General features: G+C 50.8%; 1 protein-coding gene across 4 annotated transcripts in view; it reads right to left on the bottom strand.

Moving 5' to 3' along the window:
• LOC139424255 (epithelial discoidin domain-containing receptor 1-like) overlaps nt 1–25,454 on the bottom strand; it is a 72,165-nt gene that overhangs the window by 25,562 nt on the left and 21,149 nt on the right. For all 4 annotated transcript variants that reach the window (XM_071175956.1, XM_071175944.1, XM_071175962.1 and 1 more), the window contains exons 2-3: nt 13,932–14,089; nt 10,042–10,144 (exon numbers count right to left, since the gene is read on the bottom strand). In XM_071175956.1, coding sequence (XP_071032057.1) covers nt 10,042–10,144; nt 13,932–14,031 — 203 coding nt within the window. In that variant the 5' untranslated portion in view covers nt 14,032–14,089. The remainder of the gene's footprint in view (nt 1–10,041; nt 10,145–13,931; nt 14,090–25,454) is intronic.

The following is a 25,454-nucleotide window of genomic DNA, read 5'->3' as shown; positions in this document are numbered from 1 at the left end:
ATTCCCCTTCCATCACTCTATTCCCTCTTTCTCACTCTCAGACCAGCCAAGTCCTCTACCCATCCTCTATTCCCCCCTCCATCACTCTATTCCCTCTTTCTCACTCTCAGACCAGCCAAGTCCTCTACCCCCCCTCTATTCCCCTCTCCATCACTCTATTCCCTCTTTCTCACTCTCAGACCAGCCAAGTCCTCTACCCCCCCCCTCTATTCCCCTCTCCATCACTCTATTCCCTCTTTCTCACTCTCAGACCAGCCAAGTCCTCTACCCCCCCCCCTCTATTCCCCCCTCCATAAATCTATTCCCTCTTTCTCACTCTCAGACCAGCCAAGTCCTCTACCCCCCCTCTATTCCCCTCTCCATCACTCTATTCCCTCTTTCTCACTCTCAGACCAGCCAAGTCCTCTACCCCCCCCCTCTATTCCCCCCTCAATCACTCTATTCCCTCTTTCTCACTCTCAGACCAGCCAAGTCCTCTACCCCCCCCCCTCTATTCCCCCCTCCATCACTCTATTCCCTCTTTCTCACTCTCAGACCAGCCAAGTCCTTTACCCCCCCCCTCTATTCCCCTCTCCATCACTCTATTCCCTCTTTCTCACTCTCAGACCAGCCAAGTCCTCTACCCCCCCTCTATTCCCCTCTCCATCACTCTATTCCCTCTTTCTCACTCTCAGACCAGCCAAGTCCTCTACCCCCACCCCCCCTCTATTCCCCCCTCCATCACTCTATTCCCTCTTTCTCACTCTCAGACCAGCCAAGTCCTCTACCCCCCCCCCTCTATTCCCCCCTCCATCACTCTATTCCCTCTTTCTCACTCTCAGACCAGCCAAGTCCTCTACCCCCCCCCCTCTATTCCCCTCTCCATCACTCTATTCCCTCTTTCTCACTCTCAGACCAGCCAAGTCCTCTACCCCCCCTCTATTCCCCTCTCCATCACTCTATTCCCTCTTTCTCACTCTCAGACCAGCCAAGTCCTCTACCCCCCCCCCCCCCCTATTCCCCCCTCCATCACTCTATTCCCTCTTTCTCACTCTCAGACCAGCCAAGTCCTCTACCCCCCCCTCTATTCCCCCCTCCATCACTCTATTCCCTCTTTCTCACTCTCAGACCAGCCAAGTCCTCTACCCCCCCCCCCTCTATTCCCCTCTCCATCACTCTATTCCCTCTTTCTCACTCTCAGACCAGCCAAGTCCTCTACCCCCCCTCTATTCCCCCCTCCATCACTCTATTCCCTCTTTCTCACTCTCAGACCAGCCAAGTCCTCTACCCATCCTCTATTCCCCCCTCCATCACTCTATTCCCTCTTTCTCACACTCAGACCAGCCAAGTCCTCTACCCCCCCTCTATTCCCCTCTCCATCACTCTATTCCCTCTTTCTCACTCTCAGACCAGCCAAGTCCTCTACCCCCCCCCTCTATTCCCCCCCCATCACTCTATTCCCTCTTTCTCACTCTCAGACCAGCCAAGTCCTCTACCCCCCCCTCTATTCCCCCCTCCATCACTCTATTCCCTCTTTCTCACTCTCAGACCTGCAAAGTCCTCTACCCCCACCCCCCTCTATGCCCCCCTCCATCACTCTATTCCCTCTTTCTCACTCTCAGACCAGCCAAGTCCTCTACCCCCCCCCCCCCTCTATTCCCCCCTCCATCACTCTATTCCCTCTTTCTCACTCTCAGACCAGCCAAGTCCTCTACCCCCCCCCCCCCTCTATTCCCCCCTCCATCACTCTATTCCCTCTTTCTCACTCTCAGACCAGCCAAGTACTCTACCCCCCCCCCCCCTCTATTCCCCTCTCCATCACTCTATTCCCTCTTTCTCACTCTCAGACCAGCCAAGTCCTCTACCCCCCCTCTATTCCCCTCTCCATCACTATATTCCCTCTTTCTCACTCTCAGACCAGCCAAGTCCTCTACCCCCCCTCTATTCCCCTCTCCATCACTCTATTCCCTCTCTCACTCTCAGATCAGCCAAGTCCTCTACCCCCCCTCTATTCCCCTCTCCATCACTCTATTCCCTCTTTCTCACTCTCAGACCAGCCAAGTCCTCTACCCCCCCCCCCCTCTATTCCCCTCTCCATCACTCTATTCCCTCTTTCTCACTCTCAGACCAGCCAAGTCCTCCAACCCCCCCTCTATTCCCCCCTCCATCACTCTATTCCCTCTTTCTCACTCTCAGACCAGCTAAGTCCTCTACCCCTCATCTATTCCCCCCTCCATCACTCTATTCCCTCTTTCTCACTCTCAGACCAGCCAAGTCCTCTACCCCCCCTCTATTCCCCTCTCCATCACTCTATTCCCTCTTTCTCACTCTCAGACCAGCCAAGTCCTCTACCCCCCCCCTCTATTCCCCCCTCAATCACTCTATTCCCTCTTTCTCACTCTCAGACCAGCCAAGTCCTCTACCCCCCCCCTCTATTCCCCCCTCCATCACTCTATTCCCTCTTTCTCACTCTCAGACCAGCCAAGTCCTTTACCCCCCCCCCTCTATTCCCCTCTCCATCACTCTATTCCCTCTTTCTCACTCTCAGACCAGCCAAGTCCTCTACCCCCCCTCTATTCCCCTCTCCATCACTCTATTCCCTCTTTCTCACTCTCAGACCAGCCAAGTCCTCTACCCCCACCCCCCCTCTATTCCCCCCTCCATCACTCTATTCCCTCTTTCTCACTCTCAGACCAGCCAAGTCCTCTACCCCCCCCCCTCTATTCCCCCCTCCATCACTCTATTCCCTCTTTCTCACTCTCAGACCAGCCAAGTCCTCTACCCCCCCCCTCTATTCCCCTCTCCATCACTCTATTCCCTCTTTCTCACTCTCAGACCAGCCAAGTCCTCTACCCCCCCTCTATTCCCCTCTCCATCACTCTATTCCCTCTTTCTCACTCTCAGACCAGCCAAGTCCTCTACCCCCCCCCCCCCCCCCCCTATTCCCCCCTCCATCACTCTATTCCCTCTTTCTCACTCTCAGACCAGCCAAGTCCTCTACCCCCCCCCCCTCTATTCCCCTCTCCATCACTCTATTCCCTCTTTCTCACTCTCAGACCAGCCAAGTCCTCTACCCCCCCTCTATTCCCCCCTCCATCACTCTATTCCCTCTTTCTCACTCTCAGACCAGCCAAGTCCTCTACCCATCCTCTATTCCCCCCTCCATCACTCTATTCCCTCTTTCTCACACTCAGACCAGCCAAGTCCTCTACCCCCCCTCTATTCCCCTCTCCATCACTCTATTCCCTCTTTCTCACTCTCAGACCAGCCAAGTCCTCTACCCCCCCCCTCTATTCCCCCCCCATCACTCTATTCCCTCTTTCTCACTCTCAGACCAGCCAAGTCCTCTACCCCCCCCTCTATTCCCCCCTCCATCACTCTATTCCCTCTTTCTCACTCTCAGACCTGCAAAGTCCTCTACCCCCACCCCCCTCTATTCCCCCCTCCATCACTCTATTCCCTCTTTCTCACTCTCAGACCAGCCAAGTCCTCTACCCCCCCCCCCCTCTATTCCCCCCTCCATCACTCTATTCCCTCTTTCTCACTCTCAGACCAGCCAAGTCCTCTACCCCCCCCCCCCCTCTATTCCCCCCTCCATCACTCTATTCCCTCTTTCTCACTCTCAGACCAGCCAAGTACTCTACCCCCCCCCCTCTATTCCCCTCTCCATCACTCTATTCCCTCTTTCTCACTCTCAGACCAGCCAAGTCCTCTACCCCCCCTCTATTCCCCTCTCCATCACTATATTCCCTCTTTCTCACTCTCAGACCAGCCAAGTCCTCTACCCCCCCTCTATTCCCCTCTCCATCACTCTATTCCCTCTCTCACTCTCAGATCAGCCAAGTCCTCTACCCCCCCTCTATTCCCCTCTCCATCACTCTATTCCCTCTTTCTCACTCTCAGACCAGCCAAGTCCTCTACCCCCCCCCCCCTCTATTCCCCTCTCCATCACTCTATTCCCTCTTTCTCACTCTCAGACCAGCCAAGTCCTCCAACCCCCCCTCTATTCCCCCCTCCATCACTCTATTCCCTCTTTCTCACTCTCAGACCAGCTAAGTCCTCTACCCCTCATCTATTCCCCCCTCCATCACTCTATTCCCTCTTTCTCACTCTCAGACCAGCCAAGTCCTCTACCCCCCCTCTATTCCCCTCTCCATCACTCTATTCCCTCTTTCTCACTCTCAGACCAGCCAAGTCCTCTACCCACCCCCCCTCTATTCCCCCCTCCATCACTCTATTCCCTCTTTCTCACTCTCAGACCAGCCAAGTCCTCTACCCCCCCCCCCTCTATTCCCCTCTCCATCACTCTATTCCCTCTTTCTCACTCTCAGACCAGCCAAGTCCTCTACCCCCCCTCTATTCCCCCTCCATCACTCTATTCCCTCTTTCTCACTCTCAGACCAGCCAAGTCCTCTACCCATCCTCTATTCCCCCCTCCATCACTCTATTCCCTCTTTCTCACTCTCAGACCAGCCAAGTCCTCTACCCCCCCTCTATTCCCCTCTCCATCACTCTATTCCCTCTTTCTCACTCTCAGACCAGCCAAGTCCTCTACCCCCCCCTCTATTCCCCCCCCATCACTCTATTCCCTCTTTCTCACTCTCAGACCAGCCAAGTCCTCTACCCCCACCCCCCCTCTATTCCCCCCTCCATCACTCTATTCCCTCTTTCTCACTCTCAGACCAGCCAAGTCCTCTACCCCCCCCCCTCTATTCCCCCCTCCATCACTCTATTCCCTCTTTCTCACTCTCAGACCAGCCAAGTCCTCTACCCCCCCCCTCTATTCCCCTCTCCATCACTCTATTCCCTCTTTCTCACTCTCAGACCAGCCAAGTCCTCTACCCCCCCTCTATTCCCCTCTCCATCACTCTATTCCCTCTTTCTCACTCTCAGACCAGCCAAGTCCTCTACCCCCCCCCCCCTATTCCCCCCTCCATCACTCTATTCCCTCTTTCTCACTCTCAGACCAGCCAAGTCCTCTACCCCCCCCTCTATTCCCCCCTCCATCACTCTATTCCCTCTTTCTCACTCTCAGACCAGCCAAGTCCTCTACCCCCCCCCCCTCTATTCCCCTCTCCATCACTCTATTCCCTCTTTCTCACTCTCAGACCAGCCAAGTCCTCTACCCCCCCTCTATTCCCCCCTCCATCACTCTATTCCCTCTTTCTCACTCTCAGACCAGCCAAGTCCTCTACCCATCCTCTATTCCCCCCTCCATCACTCTATTCCCTCTTTCTCACACTCAGACCAGCCAAGTCCTCTACCCCCCCTCTATTCCCCTCTCCATCACTCTATTCCCTCTTTCTCACTCTCAGACCAGCCAAGTCCTCTACCCCCCCTCTATTCCCCCCCCATCACTCTATTCCCTCTTTCTCACTCTCAGACCAGCCAAGTCCTCTACCCCCCCCTCTATTCCCCCCTCCATCACTCTATTCCCTCTTTCTCACTCTCAGACCTGCAAAGTCCTCTACCCCCACCCCCCCCCCTCTATTCCCCCCTCCATCACTCTTTTCCCTCTTTCTCACTCTCAGACCAGCCAAGTACTCTACCCCCCCCCCCCCTCTATTCCCCTCTCCATCACTCTATTCCCTCTTTCTCACTCTCAGACCAGCCAAGTCCTCTACCCCCCCCTCTATTCCCCCCCCATCACTCTATTCCCTCTTTCTCACTCTCAGACCTGCCAAGTCCTCTACCCCCACCCCCCCTCTATTCCCCCCTCCATCACTCTATTCCCTCTTTCTCACTCTCAGACCAGCCAAGTCCTCTACCCCCCCCCTCTATTCCCCCCTCCATCACTCTATTCCCTCTTTCTCACTCTCAGACCAGCCAAGTCCTCTACCCCCCCCTCTATTCCCCTCTCCATCACTCTATTCCCTCTTTCTCACTCTCAGACCAGCCAAGTCCTCTACCCCCCCTCTATTCCCCTCTCCATCACTCTATTCCCTCTTTCTCACTCTCAGACCAGCCAAGTCCTCTACCCCCCCCCCTATTCCCCCCTCCATCACTCTATTCCCTCTTTCTCACTCTCAGACCAGCCAAGTCCTCTACCCCCCCCTCTATTCCCCCCTCCATCACTCTATTCCCTCTTTCTCACTCTCAGACCAGCCAAGTCCTCTACCCCCCCCCCCCTCTATTCCCCTCTCCATCACTCTATTCCCTCTTTCTCACTCTCAGACCAGCCAAGTCCTCTACCCCCCCCCTATTCCCCCCTCCATCACTCTATTCCCTCTTTCTCACTCTCAGACCAGCCAAGTCCTCTACCCCCCCCTCTATTCCCCCCTCCATCACTCTATTCCCTCTTTCTCACTCTCAGACCAGCCAAGTCCTCTACCCCCCCCCCCTCTATTCCCCTCTCCATCACTCTATTCCCTCTTTCTCACTCTCAGACCAGCCAAGTCCTCTACCCCCCCTCTATTCCCCCCTCCATCACTCTATTCCCTCTTTCTCACTCTCAGACCAGCCAAGTCCTCTACCCATCCTCTATTCCCCCCTCCATCACTCTATTCCCTCTTTCTCACACTCAGACCAGCCAAGTCCTCTACCCCCCCTCTATTCCCCTCTCCATCACTCTATTCCCTCTTTCTCACTCTCAGACCAGCCAAGTCCTCTACCCCCCCCTCTATTCCCCCCCCATCACTCTATTCCCTCTTTCTCACTCTCAGACCAGCCAAGTCCTCTACCCCCCCCTCTATTCCCCCCTCCATCACTCTATTCCCTCTTTCTCACTCTCAGACCTGCAAAGTCCTCTACCCCCACCCCCCCCCTCTATTCCCCCCTCCATCACTCTTTTCCCTCTTTCTCACTCTCAGACCAGCCAAGTACTCTACCCCCCCCCCCCCCTCTATTCCCCTCTCCATCACTCTATTCCCTCTTTCTCACTCTCAGACCAGCCAAGTCCTCTACCCCCCCCTCTATTCCCCCCCCATCACTCTATTCCCTCTTTCTCACTCTCAGACCTGCCAAGTCCTCTACCCCCACCCCCCCTCTATTCCCCCCTCCATCACTCTATTCCCTCTTTCTCACTCTCAGACCAGCCAAGTCCTCTACCCCCCCCCTCTATTCCCCCCTCCATCACTCTATTCCCTCTTTCTCACTCTCAGACCAGCCAAGTCCTCTACCCCCCCCCCTCTATTCCCCTCTCCATCACTCTATTCCCTCTTTCTCACTCTCAGACCAGCCAAGTCCTCTACCCCCCCTCTATTCCCCTCTCCATCACTCTATTCCCTCTTTCTCACTCTCAGACCAGCCAAGTCCTCTACCCCCCCCCCTATTCCCCCCTCCATCACTCTATTCCCTCTTTCTCACTCTCAGACCAGCCAAGTCCTCTACCCCCCCCTCTATTCCCCCCTCCATCACTCTATTCCCTCTTTCTCACTCTCAGACCAGCCAAGTCCTCTACCCCCCCCCCCCCCCTCTATTCCCCTCTCCATCACTCTATTCCCTCTTTCTCACTCTCAGACCAGCCAAGTCCTCTACCCCCCCTCTATTCCCCCCTCCATCACTCTATTCCCTCTTTCTCACTCTCAGACCAGCCAAGTCCTCTACCCATCCTCTATTCCCCCCTCCATCACTCTATTCCCTCTTTCTCACACTCAGACCAGCCAAGTCCTCTACCCCCCCTCTATTCCCCTCTCCATCACTCTATTCCCTCTTTCTCACTCTCAGACCAGCCAAGTCCTCTACCCCCCCCTCTATTCCCCCCCCATCACTCTATTCCCTCTTTCTCACTCTCAGACCAGCCAAGTCCTCTACCCCCCCCTCTATTCCCCCCTCCATCACTCTATTCCCTCTTTCTCACTCTCAGACCTGCAAAGTCCTCTACCCCCACCCCCCCCCCCCTCTATTCCCCCCTCCATCACTCTTTTCCCTCTTTCTCACTCTCAGACCAGCCAAGTACTCTACCCCCCCCCCCCCCCTCTATTCCCCTCTCCATCACTCTATTCCCTCTTTCTCACTCTCAGACCAGCCAAGTACTCTACCCCCCCCCCCCCTCTATTCCCCTCTCCATCACTCTATTCCCTCTTTCTCACTCTCAGACCAGCCAAGTCCTCTACCCCCCCTCTATTCCCCTCTCCATCACTATATTCCCTCTTTCTCACTCTCAGACCAGCCAAGTCCTCTACCCCCCCTCTATTCCCCTCTCCATCACTCTATTCCCTCTCTCACTCTCAGATCAGCCAAGTCCTCTACCCCCCCTCTATTCCCCTCTCCATCACTCTATTCCCTCTTTCTCACTCTCAGACCAGCCAAGTCCTCTACCCCCCCCCCTCTATTCCCCCCTCCATCACTCTATTCCCTCTTTCTCACTCTCAGACCAGCCAAGTCCTCTACCCCCCCTCTATTCCCCTCTCCATCACTCTATTCCCTCTTTCTCACTCTCAGACCAGCCAAGTCCTCTACCCCCCCCTCTATTCCCCTCTCCATCACTCTATTCCCTCTTTCTCACTCTCAGACCAGCCAAGTCCTCTACCCCCCCTCTATTCCCCTCTCCATCACTCTATTCCCTCTTTCTCACTCTCAGACCAGCCAAGTCCTCTACCCCCCCCCCTCTATTCCCCTCTCCATCACTCTATTCCCTCTTTCTCACTCTCAGACCAGCCAAGTCCTCTACCCCCCCCCCTCTATTCCCCTCTCCATCACTCTATTCCCTCTTTCTCACTCTCAGACCAGCCAAGTCCTCTACCCCCCCTCTATTCCCCTCTCCATCACTCTATTCCCTCTTTCTCACTCTCAGACCAGCCAAGTCCTCTACCCCCCCTCTATTCCCCTCTCCATCACTCTATTCCCTCTTTCTCACTCTCAGACCAGCCAAGTCCTCTACCCCCCCCCCCCTCTATTCCCCCCTCCATCACTCTATTCCCTCTTTCTCACTCTCAGACCAGCCAAGTCCTCTACCCCCCCTCTATTCCCCCCTCCATCACTCTATTCCTTCTTTCTCACTCTCAGACCAGCCAAGTCCTCTACCCCCCCTCTATTCCCCTCTCCATCACGCTATTCCCTCTTTCTCACTCTCAGACCAGCCAAGTACTCTATCCCTTCCTCCTTCTCTCTAAATTCCCTTCCTCCCCCTCTCCTTCCCTCCATCTAACATGCTGTAATCCAGCTGCTTTCGGACAATATCAGTGAGCATCTCCCTAAGATCACACACCAGGCTACCTCCCTCCCTCGTTCCATCCCTCTTTCAATATCCCCCTCCATCACAGTGCCGCCCATTTTCCATACTTCTCTCTCTTCCCCTCTCTCTCTTTTCCGCTTTCCCTCTCTTCCTCCATTCTTCTCTCTCTCGCTCCCCGATCCCTCTCTCTCTTTCTCTCTCTTCCTCTCTCTCTTTTCCCATTTCCCTCTCCCTCCATTCTTCTCTCTCTCGCTCCCCGATCCCTCCCTCTCTCTCTCTTCCCCTATCTCTCTCTCCCCCATCCCCCTCTCTCTGTCTGTCTGGTGTCTCTTTAAGGGGTTGGGGCTGATCACCTCCACATGAACTGACAGTCAGCCAGCAGACCCAGCCCAGACACGGCAGGCTAAGAGAGACATGGAAACTGAGGCACACACACACTCTGTGGATGTCTAGTAATAGACCATGTCAATCTGCCTTGTTTAACAGATAGGCTGGTCATGTAATATCATGACCTAATGTGCTATAAAGAGACACGCTGGCCACAGCCTTGTATTGTAATCTGATAGTCTTCTCCTGTGTGATTTAAACATGGTGACAACAGATGACAGACATACTCAACGGTAGAGAGATTCAGACCCAGAACCAGACATGAATAGTGATAATGTAATTGCGCACACACACACACACACACACACAGGCACTCACACACAGGCAAACACATTTTGTATACTCTATTTGCACTCTCCACAGTCAAGCATTGAGGTGCAAAGGACCCAAATATGTCAAAGGTCGCAGAGTCTTAGAATCATGGAAACCAGAAACACTTCTCCTCCACAGAGATTAGCTACTATAACAGCTGACACAGAGCTACACAGGCCAGCTGCTGGGCTTCTTCCCTTAGGAAGGTATGCAATAACACACACACACACACACACACACACACGTACCTGCCGTGTTTGGCCTCAGTAGAGTCTGACCAGGCGCTGGAAGCCGTGATGTCAGAGTCAGGGATGGTGCCATCCTCCATCCCCAGGGCATAACGACACTGAGCTGCATGTATGTGGCCGTGCGTGTGTATGTGGGTTCGTGTTTGTGTGTGAGAAAGGGGGGGGGGGGGCAAGAATGAGATAGAGACTATATAATATAATTCATCATGCCTGTCATACAGCGTAGAGGTCGACCGATTATGATTTTTCAACGCCGATACCGATTATTGGAGGATCAAAAAAGCCGATACCGATTAATCGGCCGATTTAAAAATAAATAAAAAACATTGTATTTTTAAAATGACAATTACAACAATACTGAATTAACACTTATTTTAAACTTAATATAATACATCAATAAAATAAATTTAGCTTCAAGTAAATAATGAAACATGTTCAATTTGGTTTAAATAATGCAAAAACAAAGTGTTGGAGAAGAAAGTAAAAGTGCAATACGTGCCACGTAAGAAAGCTAACGTTTCAGTTCCTTGCTCAGAACATGAGAACATATGAAAGCTGGTGGTTCCTTTTAACACAAGTCTTCAATATTCCCAGGTAAGAAGTTTTAGAAGTTGTAGTTATTATAGGAAATATAGGACTATTTCCCTCTATTATTTTTTTTATTTTAACTAGGTAAGTCAGTTAAGAACAAATTCTTATTTTCAATGACGGCCAATGACGGCCTATGAACAGGACTGCCTGTCCAGGGGCAGAACGACAGATTTGTACCTTGTCAGCTTGGGGATTTGAACTTGCAACCTTCCAGTTACTAGTTCAACGCTCTAACCACTATTGGATATTCTTCTAGGCCCTTTAGTATTGCCAGTGTAACAGTATAGCTTCCGTCCCACTCCTCGCTCCTCCCTGGGCTCGAACCAGCAACACAACAACAACAGCCACCATCGAAGCAGCATTACCCATGCAGAGCAAGGGGAACAACTACTAGAAGGCTCCGAGCGAGTGGCATTTGAAACGCTATTAGCGCGCGCTAACTAGCTAGCCATTTCACTTCGGTTACACCAGCCTCATCTCGGGAGTTGATAGGCTTGAAGTCATAAACAGCGCAATGCTTGACACACAATTAAGAGCTGCTGGCAAAACGCACTAAAGTGCTGTTTGAATGAATGTTTACACGCCTGCTTCTGCCTACCACCGCTCAGTCAGATACGTGTATGCTCAGTCAGATTATATGCAACGCAGGACACGCTAGATAATATCTAGTAATATCATCAACCATGTGTAGTTAACTAATGATTATGATTGATTGTTTTTTATAAGATAAGTTTAATGCTAGCTAGCAACTTACCTTGGCTTACTGCATTCGCGTAACAGGCAGTCTCCTTGTGGAGTGCAACGAGAGAGAGACAGATTGTTATTGCGTTGGACTAGTTAACTGTAAGGTTGCAAGATTGGATCCCCCGAACTGACAAGGTGAAAATCTGTCGTTCTGCCCCTGAACAAGGCAGTTAACCCACCGTTCCTAGGCCGTCATTGAAAATAAGAATGTGTTCTTAACCGACTTGCTAGTTAAATAAAGGTATAAAAATGAAATAAAAATGTATAATATTAAAACATTTAAAAAATATATAAAAAAATGAAATAAAATAAAAAATAAAAATCGGCAAATCGGCGCCCAAAAATACCGATTTCCGATTGTTATGAAAACTTGAAAATCGGCCCTAATTAAAATCAGCCATTCCGATTAATCGGTCGACCTCTAATACAGAGACTAGAGGACAGAATAGAGCATTCTACTATCATACATTATACTATCATACATTCTACTATCATACATCAGGAGTAACATGATAGCTACATGTAAATCCACGCCCCCCATATCACTGATGCTGTCAGTGATATGGGGGGCGTGGATAACTGATGCTGTCAGGGATATGAGGGCATGGGGGTGGGGTGGATAATGATGTCAGTGATATGGTGGCATGGGGGTGGGGTGGATAATGATGCTGTCAGTGATATGGTGGTGTGGGGGTGGGGTGGATAATGATGTCAGTGATATGGTGGCGTGAGGGGGATAATGATGCTGTCAGTGATATGGTGGTGTGGGGGGGATAATGATGCTGTCAGTGATATAAGGGTGTGGGGGGGGGGGGGTGGATAATGATGCTGTCAGTGATATGAGGGTGTGGGGGGTATTAATGATGCTGTCAGTGATATGAGGGTGTGCGGTGGATAATGATGCTGTTCGTGATATGAGGGCGTGGGGGTGATAATGATGCTGTCAGTGATATGAGGGCGTGGGGGTGGATAATGATGCTGTCAGTGATATGAGGGCGTGGGGGGTGATAATGATGCTGTCAGTGATATGAGGGCGTGGGGGGTGGATAATGATGCTGTCCGTGATATGAGGGCGTGGGGGGTGATAATGATGCTGTCAGTGATATGAGGGCGTGGGGAGTGATAATGATGCTGTCCGTGATATGAGGGCGTGGGGGGTGATAATGATGCTGTCAGTGATATGAGGGCGTGGGGGGTGATAATGATGCTGTCCGTGATATGAGGGCGTGGGGGATGATAATGATGCTGTCAGTGATATGAGGGCGTGGGGGGTGATAATGATGCTGTCAGTGATATGAGGGCGTGGGGGGTGGATAATGATGCTGTCCGCGATATGAGGGTGTGGGGGGTGATAATGATGCTGTCCGTGATGAGGGCGTGGGGGGTGATAATGATGCTGTCAGTGATATGAGGGTGTGGGGGGGTGATAAGGGGGAAGTTCTAACTCAGTTGCTGTCAGTGAGTCAGTGGATAGGAATGTGGGGTTGGAAGATAAACCCTCTAAGACACACACACACATACCCCCTACAGCCCCACACGGACAGGCCTGTTTCATTACATCATTGCCAAGCTGCCAATAAAACTCTCTCTCTCCAGGCCTCTACATCTCTCTTTTTACTCCCCTCTCTGTTATTGCCCTCTGTCTCCATTGGCTTTCTTCCCACGCCCCATCTCTCTTTCTCCCCCTTTCACACACATGGTGGGTGTTTCCCTTCCTTTATTCACTCTTCATATCAGTTCATATCCCGGTACTAATGGGCTATTTCCTACTATAAAAGACGTGTTGTTGCATCACCGCAGCAACGGTGTGGAAATAATAACCATATGGATCAAATCAGATGACAACAGTGTGTGTGCATGTGTGTGTGCATGTGCATGTGCGTGTGCGTGAGACAGATAATTCACTGTCTGCTGATACCCTGGAGGTGACAGAAAACGGCAGCTCTGGTTTCATCTTGTGGAGTTTAATTTTCTCTACTCTCTCTCTATCCCTCTCCTCCCCTCCCTCCTTCCTTCCCTCACTCCCCTCTCTCTCTCTTTGTGTGATTGACAGGTTGATAAGCAGCCTGTACATTAGCGAGGTTGAATACCCGAGGCTACCTGCTACCATCTCTCTCCTGTAACACATGGCTGCCTAGGAGACATGAACCTGAAACATAATCGGCTGCTGATAGCTGATGGACAGACATCCAAGAATGTGAGGAGAATGTAGACAAGAGAGGGGCAGAGAGGGCGAGGGATGGAGGAGGATAGGGCAATAGGTGAAGCCAAGATGGAATTGTCTGACATTTCTGAGAAGGTGCCTGTGAGATCTTGAATGGAAGGTAAAACACATCTGTTCTGATTATAGTACTTTCCCCTGTTGTGACTCAAATTGTATTAAACCTGGCCGATTGGTCAACGATCATCAATCCCTAGACCGTCTACTATCTACCTTGGCTTTAACTAGGTAAGTTATTGAGAACCCATTCTCTTCAACAATAACGACCAATCATATTCTAGGGATCTGATTTGACCTTAAACAGCCACTTCCTGTCTAACATCTGACCTCTTACCTGGTTTAAAGTGCCACTCGTGGTCATCCGCAGCCGACAACGCCACCAGGACGATGGTAACCACGATGACAGGCAACAGACGCAGCTCTGGGGTTGCCATGGCACCAGCAACACACCCGGTTACCTGTCCGGAGTCACGCTGACAACCACAGGCATACCTGAGAGAGAGAGAGAGAGAGAGAGAGAGAGAGAGAGAGAGAGAGAGAGAGAGAGCGCGAGAGCGAGAGACAGAGAGAGGAAGGATTAGAAGATTTCAGAATGGATGAATAATTAATTTTGTATCATGAAAGACAGAATACGAGAGAGTAGGAAGAATGAGAGGTGATAATTTCTGTCTAAATGTCAGGTCCATTCTAGTAGATACAGTAGTAGATCCTCTATACATCCACACTGTGTGTCTAGTAGATACAAATAACTCAATTCAACACAACAAAATACAACAAAACAGACCAGTGGGTGGGGTTATATCCTGCCTGGTTGGCCCTGTCCGGGGCTATCGTCGGACGGAGCCAGTGTCTCCCGACCCCTCCTGTCTCAGCCTCCAGTGTTTATGCTGCAATAGTTTGTGTCGTGGTGCTAGGGTCAGTCTGTTATATCTGGAGTATTTATCCTGTCTTATCCAGTGTCCTGTGTGAATGTAAGCATGCTCTGTCTAATTGTCTCTCTGTCTCGGTCTCTCTCTCTCTCTCTCTCTCTCGGAGGACCTGAGCCCTAAGACCATGCCTCAGGACTACCTGGCATGATGACTCCTTGCTGTCCCCGGTCCACCTGGCCCTGCTGCTGCTCCAGTTTCAACTGTTCTACTTGCGGCTGTTCACCGGACGTGCTACCTTGTCCCGGACCTGCTGTTTTCGACTCTCTCTCTACTGCACCTGCTGTCTAACTCTGAATGATCGGCTATGAAAAGCCAACTGACATTTACTCCTGACGTGCTGTCCTGTTGCACCCTCGACAACCACTGTGATTATTATTATCTGACTCTGCTGGTCATCTATGAACATTTAAACATCTTGGCCATGTACTGTTATTATCTCCACCTGGCACAGCCAGAAGAGGACTGGCCACCCCTCAGAGCCTGGTTCCTTTCTAGGTTTCTTCTTAAGTTCCTGCCTTTCTAGGGAGTTTTTCCTAGCCACCGTGCTTCTACATCTGCATTGCTTGCAGTTTGGGGTTTTAGGCTGGGTTTCTGTATAGCACTTTGTGACATCGGGTGATGTAAAAAGGGCTTTATGAATACATTTGATTGATTGATTGACTCGTGGCACCACAACACAGACACCATTGGCTTGGTTTAGATCTGTTGTTGCACAATGAACCAATCAAAGGTGGTATAATTAGCCTAGCCAACATTACTTAGTCCTTCAGCGTTCGAAATGTCAATCATGTCATTTCCAACTCCCTTATTGCTAACTCCTCCTCAAGCGCTAATTGGCTTAAACATAACAACAGGGATGTTTCGAGATAGAGAAAGACAGTAGTAAATACAGTGGAGCAAAAAAGTATTTAGGCAGCAGCCACCAATTGTACAAGTTCTCCCACTTAAAAAGATGAGAGGCCTGTAATTTTCATCATAGGTACTCTTCAACTATGACAGACAAAATGAGAAAAAAAATCCAGAAAATCACATTGTAGGATTTTTTTGAATTTATTTGCAAATTATGGTGGAAATAAGTATTTGGTCAATAACAAAAGTTTATCTCAATACTTTGTTATATACCCTTTGTGTCACGAACCTCGCCGAGGATGGTGCCTCTTCCTGTTCGGGCGGTGCTCGACGGTCGTCGTCGCCGGCCTATTAGCTGCCATCGATTCCCTTTCCGTTTGTTTTGGGTTATTGGGTACACCTGTTTTGTATTAGGATTTGTTTGTAGGGTATTTAAGGGCACTAGGCCCGCTGGGTATTTGTGCGGGCTTGTTTTTGTTACTCTGTGTTTTGTTGGTGTGATTTATTATTGTATTTATTCTCCGGACTGTTTAGTCCTGTAGTTGTTTTGGACTAGCAACGTATTTACGCCCTGTGTGTTGGCGTGACTGTTTTTGTTGCGCTGGGGAATAAATCTGAGGAAAACGACTGAACCTGCTCTCTGCGCCTGATTCCACCCACCACACCTAGTAGATTGTAACAGAAGCCCGCACCCCTTGAAATGGAGTCAGCAGGAGCAGCGACCACTCCTCTCCCCACTATGGAGGAGCGCGTTCATCACCATACAGCTGTCCTCCATCGGATTGGTACCGCGATGGACCAGATGATGGAGAGGATGGAACGATGGGAGAGGAGTGGTCTCCCGACATCTACCCCAGCTCCCCCACTCCCGACACCACCTACTCCACCTACATCGTCCTCTGGGTCCGGCGCACTACGTCTCTCCCCCCCGAGGGAGTACGATGGAGCGGCTGCTGGGTGCCAGGGATTTTTGCTCCAGCTGGAGCTCTACCTGGCTACCGTGCGTCCGGCTCCCTCGGGTGAGGAGAGTGTGAGCCTCCTCGTCTCCTGTTTAACGGGCAGGGCCCTGGACTGGGCTAACGCAGTATGGAACAGTCCAGACTCAGCTCGGGACAACTACCTGGAGTTCACCCGCCGTTTCCGAGCAGTGTTCGATCATCCACCAGAGGGTAAAGCGGCGGGTGAGCGACTGTTCCACCTCAGACAGGAGACGAGGAGCGCGCAGGACTTCGCGTTGGAGTTTAGGACCCTAGCTGCTGGTGCTGGGTGGAATGACAGGGCCCTGATGGACCATTACCGGTGTAGTCTCCGGGAGGACGTCCGCCGGGAGCTGGCTTGCAGGGACACAACTCTCTCCCTGGATGAACTAATAGACATGTCTATTCGATTGGACAACCTGCTAGCTGCCCGCGGGCGTTCAGAAGGGGTCCTGTTAATTCCACCGTCCAGCTCTCCCACTCCCACTCCGATGGAGTTGGGAGGAGCTGCATCTAGGGGGATCAGAGGGGGCTCCTCCTGCTCCTATTGTGGACGGAGAGGACACACTTCGGACCGGTGTTGGAGGAGTCCCTCTGGGAGTCGAGATGGTCGGCAGAGCGCTCCTCGGCCACCCCAGGTGAGTAAGCACCAAACTCACCCAGAGCTCCCTGTTGGTCACATGTTTTTGTTAGTTTTTTTCCCTGCATTTTTCCCCTCTCTTCAGCATAAGGCGCTAGTCGATTCAGGCGCAGCTGTGAGTTTTATGGATCGTGGACTCGCCCGTAAATTGGGTATTCCGTTAGTGCAGATAGACCCACCTGTCCCCGTGCACTCCTTAGATAGCCGACCGCTAGGGTCAGGGCTGGTCAGGGAGGCCACGATTCCGCTGGACATGGTAACGCAGGGGAATCATAGGGAGAGGATCAGTTTCTACCTTATTGATTCACCTGGGTTTCCGGTGGTGTTGGGGGTTCCCTGGCTGGCTATTCACAATCCCCTTATTTCCTGGAAACAGGGGGCTCTTAAGGGGTGGTCAGACGAGTGTTCAGAGAGGTGTTTAGGAGTTTCCATCGGTGCCACGACGGTGGAGAGTCCAGACCAGGTTTCCACCGTGCGCATTCCCCCCGAATATGCCGATTTGGCTATCGCTTTTAGTAAGAGGAAAGCGACCAAATTACCACCCCATCGACGGTGGGATTGCGTGATAAACCTCCTGGAGAACGCTGCACTTCCCCGGAGTCATGTGTACCCACTGTCACAGGAGGAGACGCTGGCTATGGAAACATATGTCACGGAAGCTCTGAGACAGGGGTACATTCGGCCCTCCATGTCACCCGTCTCCTCGAGTTTCTTTTTTGTGAGGAAAAAGGAGGGAGGTCTGCGTCCGTGCATTGATTATCGAGGTCTCAATTCGATCACAGTGGGTTTTAGTTATCCGCTACCTCTCATCGCTACGGCGGTGGAATCATTCCACGGAGCGCGTTTCTTCACAAAACTGGACCTCAGGAGCGCGTATAATCTGGTGCGTATTCGGGGAGGAGACGAGTGGAAAACAGCGTTTAGTACCACATCAGGCCACTATGAGTACCTCGTCATGCCGTATGGGTTGAAAAATGCTCCAGCCGTCTTTCAATCCTTTGTAGATGAGATTCTCAGGGACTTGCACGGGCAGGGTGTGGTAGTCTATATTGATGACATCTTGATTTATTCTGCCACACGCGCCGCGCATGTTTCCCTGGTGCGCAAGGTTCTTGGGCGACTGCTGGAGCATGACCTATACGTCAAGGCTGAGAAATGTGTGTTTTCCAAACCAGCCGTTTCCTTCTTGGGTTATCGCATTTCCAGCTCGGGGATGATGATGGAGTGTGACCGCGTTAACGCCGTGCGTAATTGGCCGACTCCGACCACGGTAAAGGAGGTGCAGCGGTTTTTAGGGTTTGCCAATTACTACCGGAGGTTTATCCGGGGTTTTGGCCAAGTAGCGGCGCCCATTACCTCACTGCTGAAGGGAGGGCCGGTGCGTTTGCGGTGGTCAGCAGAGGCTGATGGAGCCTTCAACCAGTTGAAGGCACTGTTCACTGGGGCTCCCGTGTTGGCGCATCCGGACCCTTCGTTAGCATTCATAGTGGAGGTGGATGCGTCCGAGGCTGGGGTTGGAGCCGTGCTGTCTCAGCGCTCGGGTACGCCACCGAAGCTCCGTCCCTGCGCTTTCTTTTCTAAGAAGCTGGGTCCGGCAGAGCGGAACTATGATGTGGGGGACCGGGAGTTACTAGCTATGGTAAAGGCCCTGAAGGTGTGGAGACACTGGCTAGAGGGGGCTAAACACCCTTTTCTCATCTGGACTGATCACCGTAATCTGGAGTATATTCGTGCAGCGAGGAGACTGAATCCGCGCCAGGCTAGGTGGGCCATGTTCTTTACACGTTTTAGATTTACGATCTCTTACAGACCAGGTTCCCTCAACACTAAGGCCGACGCGCTGTCCCGTCTCTATGACACCGAGGACCGGTCTATCGAACCCACTCCCATCCTTCCTGCTTCTCGGCTGGTGGCCCCAGTGGTATGGGAGGTGGACGCGGACATCGAGCGGGCGTTGAGGGTTGAACCTGCGCCTGCACAGTGTCCGACTGGCAGAAGTTACGTACCGCTTGGTGTTCGTGATAAGTTGATTCGGTGGGCTCACACACTACCGTCTGCGGGTCATCCGGGGATCGATAGGACAGTGCGGGGTCTTAGAGGGAAATACTGGTGGCCCACCTTAGCTAGGGATGTGAGGCTCTATGTCTCTTCCTGTTCGGTATGCGCCCAGAGTAAGGCTCCTAGGCACCTTCCTAGAGGGAAGTTACAGCCCCTCCCGATTCCACAACGGCCATGGTCCCATCTCTCGGTAGATTTCCTTACTGATCTTCCCCCTTCTCAGGGGAACACTACCGTTCTGGTCGTTGTGGATCGGTTCTCTAAGTCCTGCCGTCTCCTTCCATTGCCTGGTCTCCCTACGGCCCTACAGACTGCAGAGGCTCTTTTTACCCACGTCTTCCGGCACTATGGGGTCCCAGAGGATATCGTCTCCGATCGGGGTCCCCAGTTCACATCTCGGGTTTGGAAGGCGTTTATGGAGCGTCTGGGGATCTCGGTCAGCCTTACCTCTGGTTATCACCCCGAAAGTAATGGGCAGGTGGAGAGAGTAAACCAGGAAGTGGGCAGGTTTCTGAGGTCGTATTGCCAGGACCGGCCAGGAGAATGGGCAAGGTACGTCCCATGGGCAGAGTTAGCCCAGAATTCTCTTCGGCATTCGTCCACGAATATGTCGCCATTCGAATGTGTACTGGGTTACCAGCCGGTCCTGGCTCCGTGGCATCAGAGTCAGACCGAGGCTCCTGCGGTGGAGGAGTGGGTACAGCGCTCTAGAGAGACCTGGCGGGCAGTCCAGGATTCTCTCAGGCAGGCCAGTGAACGGCAGAAGAGAGACGCTGACCGCCACCGCAGTGAGGCCCCGGTGTTCGCACCAGGGGACAGGGTCTGGCTCTCGACCCGAAACCTGTCCCTCCGCCTGCCCTGCCGGAAGCTGGGGCCGCAGTGTGTGGGGCCATTTAAAGTCCTGAGGAGGATAAACGAGGTGTGTTATAGATTGCAACTTCCCTCTTATTATCGTATTAACCCCTCGTTTCATGTGTCTCTCCTCAGGCCGGTGGTAGCTGGTCCCCTACAAGACGGTGAGGTACCGGAGGTCCCTCCACCCCCTCTGGACATCGAGGGGTCCCCGGCGTACACAGTACGAGCTATTCTGGACTCGAGACGCCGGGTGAGGGGCCTGCAGTACCTCGTGGACTGGGAGGGGTACGGTCCGGAGGAGAGGTGCTGGGTACCGGGGAGGGACATTTTAGATCCTTCCCTCTTGAGGGATTTCCATCGCCTCCACCCGGATCGCCCTGCGCCTCGTCCTCCGGGTCGTCCTCGAGGCCGGGGTCGGCGCGCTGCGGGAGCCGCGCGTCAGGGGGGGGGTACTGTCACGAACCTCGCCGAGGATGGTGCCTCTTCCTGTTCGGGCGGTGCTCGACGGTCGTCGTCGCCGGCCTATTAGCTGCCATCGATTCCCTTTCCGTTTGTTTTGGGTTATTGGGTACACCTGTTTTGTATTAGGATTTGTTTGTAGGGTATTTAAGGGCACTAGGCCCGCTGGGTATTTGTGCGGGCTTGTTTTTGTTACTCTGTGTTTTGTTGGTGTGATTTATTATTGTATTTATTCTCCGGACTGTTTAGTCCTGTAGTTGTTTTGGACTAGCAACGTATTTACGCCCTGTGTGTTGGCGTGACTGTTTTTGTTGCGCTGGGGAATAAATCTGAGGAAAACGACTGAACCTGCTCTCTGCGCCTGATTCCACCCACCACACCTAGTAGATTGTAACACTTTGTTGGCAATGACAGAGGTCAAACGTTTTCTGTAAGTCTTCACAAGGTTTTCACACACCGTTGATGGTATTTTCACGTTTCATCTTCAATGCCCTTGCTGATGGAAGGAGGTTTTCACTCAAAATCTCACGATATATGGCCCCATTCATTCTTTCCATTACACGGATCAGTCATCCTGGTCCCTTTGCAGAAAAACAGCCCCAAAGCATGATGTTTCCACCCCCATGCTTCACAGTAGGTATGGTGTTCTTTGGATGCAACTCAGAATTCTTTGTCCTCCAAACACGACGAGTTGAGTTTTACCAAAAAGTTATATTTTGGTTTCATCTGACCATATGACATTCTCCCAATCTTCTTCTGGATCATCCAAATGCTATCTAGCAAACTTCAGACGGGCCTGGACATGTACTGGCTTAAGCTGGGGGACACGTCTGGCACTGCAGGATTTGAGTCCCTGGCGGCGTAGTGTGTTACTGATGGTAGGCTTTGTTACTTTGGTCCCAGCTCTCTGCAGGTCATTCAATAGGTTCCCCCGTGTGGTTCTGGGATTTTTGCTCACCATTCTTGTGATCATTTTGACCCCATGGGGTGAGATCTTGCGTGGAGCCCCAGATCGAGGGAGATTATCAGTGGTCTTGTATGTCTTCCATTTTCTAATAATTGCTCCCACAGTTGATTTCTTCAAACCAAGCTGCTTACCTATTGCAGATTCAGTCTTCCCAGCCTGGTGCAGGTCTACAATTTTGTTTCTGGTGTCCTTTGACAGCTCTTTGGTCTTGGCCATAGTGGAGTTTGGAGTGTGACTGTTTGAGGCTGTGGACAGGTGTCTTTTATACTGATAACAAGTTCAAACAGGTGCCATTAATACAGGTAACGAGTGGAGGACAGAGGAGCCTCTTAAAGAAGAAGTTACAGGTCTGTGAGAGACAGAAATCTTGCTTGTTTGTAGTTGACCAAATACTTATTTTCCACCATAATTTGCAAATAAATTCATTAAAAATCCCACAATGTGATTTTCTGGATTTTCTCCCCTCATTTTGTCTGTCATAGTTGAAGTGTACCTATGATGAAAATTACAGGCCTCATCTTTTTAAGTGGGAGAACTTGCACAATTTGTGGCTGACTAAATACTTTCTTGCACCAATGTACATGTATATCATTCATCAGATCACATAGCCAGAAAAGGACAGATAGAGAGAGAAATAGAGGAAGGTAACAGATATATTTGAGATGATTGACAGTCCAGCCTGTGTATCAAAACTACAAGTAGAGGGGCTAAGCGACACACAGACAGAGAGACAGAGAGACGAGCGGGACAGGACAGGACAGACAATCAATCCTTGGTCCTACAAATGGTGGAACATTAAAAAGTGGATTTCAGAGCCTCGTTCTAAACACGATTTCTATGGGTGGTGTAGTCAAAGAAATATATTTAATTCAAGTTCTAATTCATTCTATTTCTATGGTTGTAGTTAGGCATGTATCAGACACAGAAGGCAGTAGCCCGAGCATGAAAAAGTGGATTTCAGAGCTCCCTTCTAAACACTGTTTCTCTGGGTGCTGTAGCTGTAAGACTGGGGCCTGATAGGGTGGATAGGGTGCTGTCGTAGTTAGGCTGGGGTCTGATAGGGTAGATAGGGTGCTGTAGTAGTTAGGCTGGGGTCTGATAGGGTAGATAGGGTGCTGTCGTAGTTAGACTGGGGCCTGATCGGGTGCTATAGTAGATAGACTGGGGCCTGATCGGGTGCTGTAGTAGTTAGACTTGGGCCTGATAGGGTGCTGTCGTAGTTAGGCTGGGGTCTGATATGGTTCTGTGGTAGTTAGACTGGGGCCTGATCGGGTGCTGTAGTAGATAGACTGGGGCCCGATAGGGTGCTGTAGTATATAGACTGGGGCCCGATAGGGTGCTGTAGTAGTTAGACAGGGGCCTGATAGGGTGGATAGGGTGCTGTAGTTACCCATCTACGAGACACAAAAGGGCTTGTCCAGTAGTTTTACTGGTGGATGGTTAATGATTGGGGGTGACGGGGGCAGGGAGGGGGAGACAGCTGGTAGGGGAAGGGGTGTAGAGGGGTGGCCTGGGGTTCCTGTGGGCTTTCTGTGTTTCGGCTTCAGCTCTGACTTCACTGGTACAGACCGACAGCTGACACACAGCTGTAGGGACACAGAGGAAGGGGAGAGACAGTGTGATGGACAGAGGGAGGGAATGAAGAGGGGTATGAAGACAAGTGAAAAGTGGAATCATAGGCATAGAGAATGGAAGAGAAGGATGGAACGAAGGAGCGGTCCAGATGACATGGATGACATAGTAGAAAGAGTGTGTGTGTGTGTGTGTGTGTGTGTGGCACAGAGGAGATTTCAGGGATAGCCAGTGCAGCTGTCCAGAACAAGAGACAGGCGCTAGGCAACAGATACAGGGTGCAAGTGTTCAGAGAGGGAGAGAGAGTAGACAGCTTGTTTTGAGGAAACACCCAAGCCTTCCAAACGAGTGAAGCAGTGTGTCTTGCTTTGCCAGATGACACCATGTTGAAATATGTCTCTTATAGGATTCCAGTAACTCTAAGCATGCAGAACCAGAGCTGAGAATCTTCCTCAGCTGGCTTGTCCACTATGTCAACAATCCTACACAGTCACCACGGTAACCACTCCACATCGTAAACGAAAATGATCCCTGTCACAATCAATAACAATGTACTTGACAAATGTTACAACAGATAAAATACTTTTACTGACCAGCGACCACAAAACTGAATGGAAACACAAACCTTAGATTCTGAAGAAAATACAACCAAATTAAATCCCCACTAACCAAAACCAACATTATGTTTGGCATAGACAGTCAAGTGTTTTTGAGGAAGTGGAAAAACAAGCCGCAGTGTTTAGGGAGAAACTAGCGAGGGAAGCGAGGCGGAGCCCATAGTGTTTAGCTAACCATCCATCTCCCTCCACTCACATGATTTGTCCAGACTAATCCAGTGCTAATGAATGGTTATGAACAGCTGTCCCACCACACAACAATAAAACAGACGGAGAGAATGAAGGGAAGAGGGAATGAGTGAGGGAGGGAGAAGAAAGGCTCTTATAAAAAAAGTATGCTTCAGAGAAAGTTTGACAAAAGAGTTTGGATTCCTTTTGGCACTGCAATGTCTCATGACAATCACATTGTAATTTGCATTCCAAACTATACTGGGAAAAAATATAAAACGCAACATGTAAAGTGTTTATCCCATGTTTATAGAGCTTAAATAAAAGATCCCAGACATTTTCTATATGCACAAAAAGCATCTCTCTTAAATTTTGTGCACAAATTTGTTTAAAACCCTGTTAGTGAGCATTTCTCCTTTGCCACAATAATCCATCCACCTGACAGGTGTGGCATATCAAGAAGCTGATTAAACAGCATGATCATTATTACACAGGTGCACCTTGTGCTGGGGACAATAAAAGGCCTATCTAAAATGTGCAGTTTTGTCACACAACACAATGCCACAGATGTCTCAAGTTTTAAGGGAGCGTGCATTTGGCATGCTGACGGCAGGAATGTTCATCAGAGCGGTTGCAAGATAATGTAATGTTAATTTCTCTACCATAAGCCACTTCCAACATTGTTTTAGAGAATTTGGCAGTACATCCAATCAGCCGCACAACCGCAGACCATGTGTAACCACGCCTACCAAGTACCTCCACATCTGGCTCCTTCACTTGAGGGATCATCCAACCCAGGGTGGTCTAAGGCACTGCATCTCAGTGCTTGAGGCATCACTACAGATTCCCTGGTTGAATCTAGGCTGTATCACAATCGGCCATGATTGGGAGGCCCATAGGGTGGCACACAATTGGCCCAGAGTTGTCCAGGTTTGGCCGGTGTAGGCCGTCATTGTAAATAAATATATGTTTTTTAACGAACTTGCCTAGTTAAATAAAACAAATTAAATCAAATAAAATCTGTGTCGAGCCACCTGGACTGATGAAACTGAGTTTGCAAACCAAAGAATTTCTGCAAAAACTGTCAGAAAACGTCTCAGGGAAGCTCCCCTCCGAGCTCATCTTCACCAGGGTCTTGACCTGACTGCATTTTTCCGTCGTAATCGACTTCAGTGGGCAAATGCTCACCTTTGATGGCCACTGGCACACTGGAGAAGTGTGCTCTTCATGGATGAACCCCCATGTCACAAGGATCTGTACACAATTCCTGGAAGCTGAAAATGTATCAGTTCTTTCAAGGCCTGTATACTCATACATGTCACACATTGAGCATGTTTGGGATGCACTGGATCGACTTGTACAACAGTCGACAGTGTGTTCAAGTTTCTGCCAATATCCAGCAACTTTGCACAGCCATTGAAGAGGAGTGGGACAACATTCCACAGGCCACAATCAACAGCCTGATCAACTCTATGCGAAGAAGATGTGCCGCGCTGCACGAGGCAAATGGCGGTCACACCAGAAACGTACTGGTTTTCTGATCCACGCCCCTACCTTTTTTTAAAGGTATCTGTGACCAACAGATGCATATGTGTATTCCCAGTCATGTGAAATCCATAGATTAGGGCCTAATTTATTCATTTCAATTGACTGATTTCCTTATATGAACTGTAACTCAGTAAAATCTTTGTTACATTTATATATTTGTTCAGTGTATAATGTGATTGTCTGGTAACTGCTAAGATCAATAGTGCCCATTAAAACAC

The sequence above is a fragment of the Oncorhynchus clarkii genome, chromosome 2 (assembly GCF_045791955.1).
Source record: "Oncorhynchus clarkii lewisi isolate Uvic-CL-2024 chromosome 2, UVic_Ocla_1.0, whole genome shotgun sequence".
In the NCBI taxonomy this organism is placed as follows: Eukaryota; Metazoa; Chordata; class Actinopteri; order Salmoniformes; family Salmonidae; genus Oncorhynchus; species Oncorhynchus clarkii.
The sequence above is the reverse complement of the archived record's forward strand: the minus strand, read 5'-3'. Positions and strand labels throughout refer to the sequence as shown.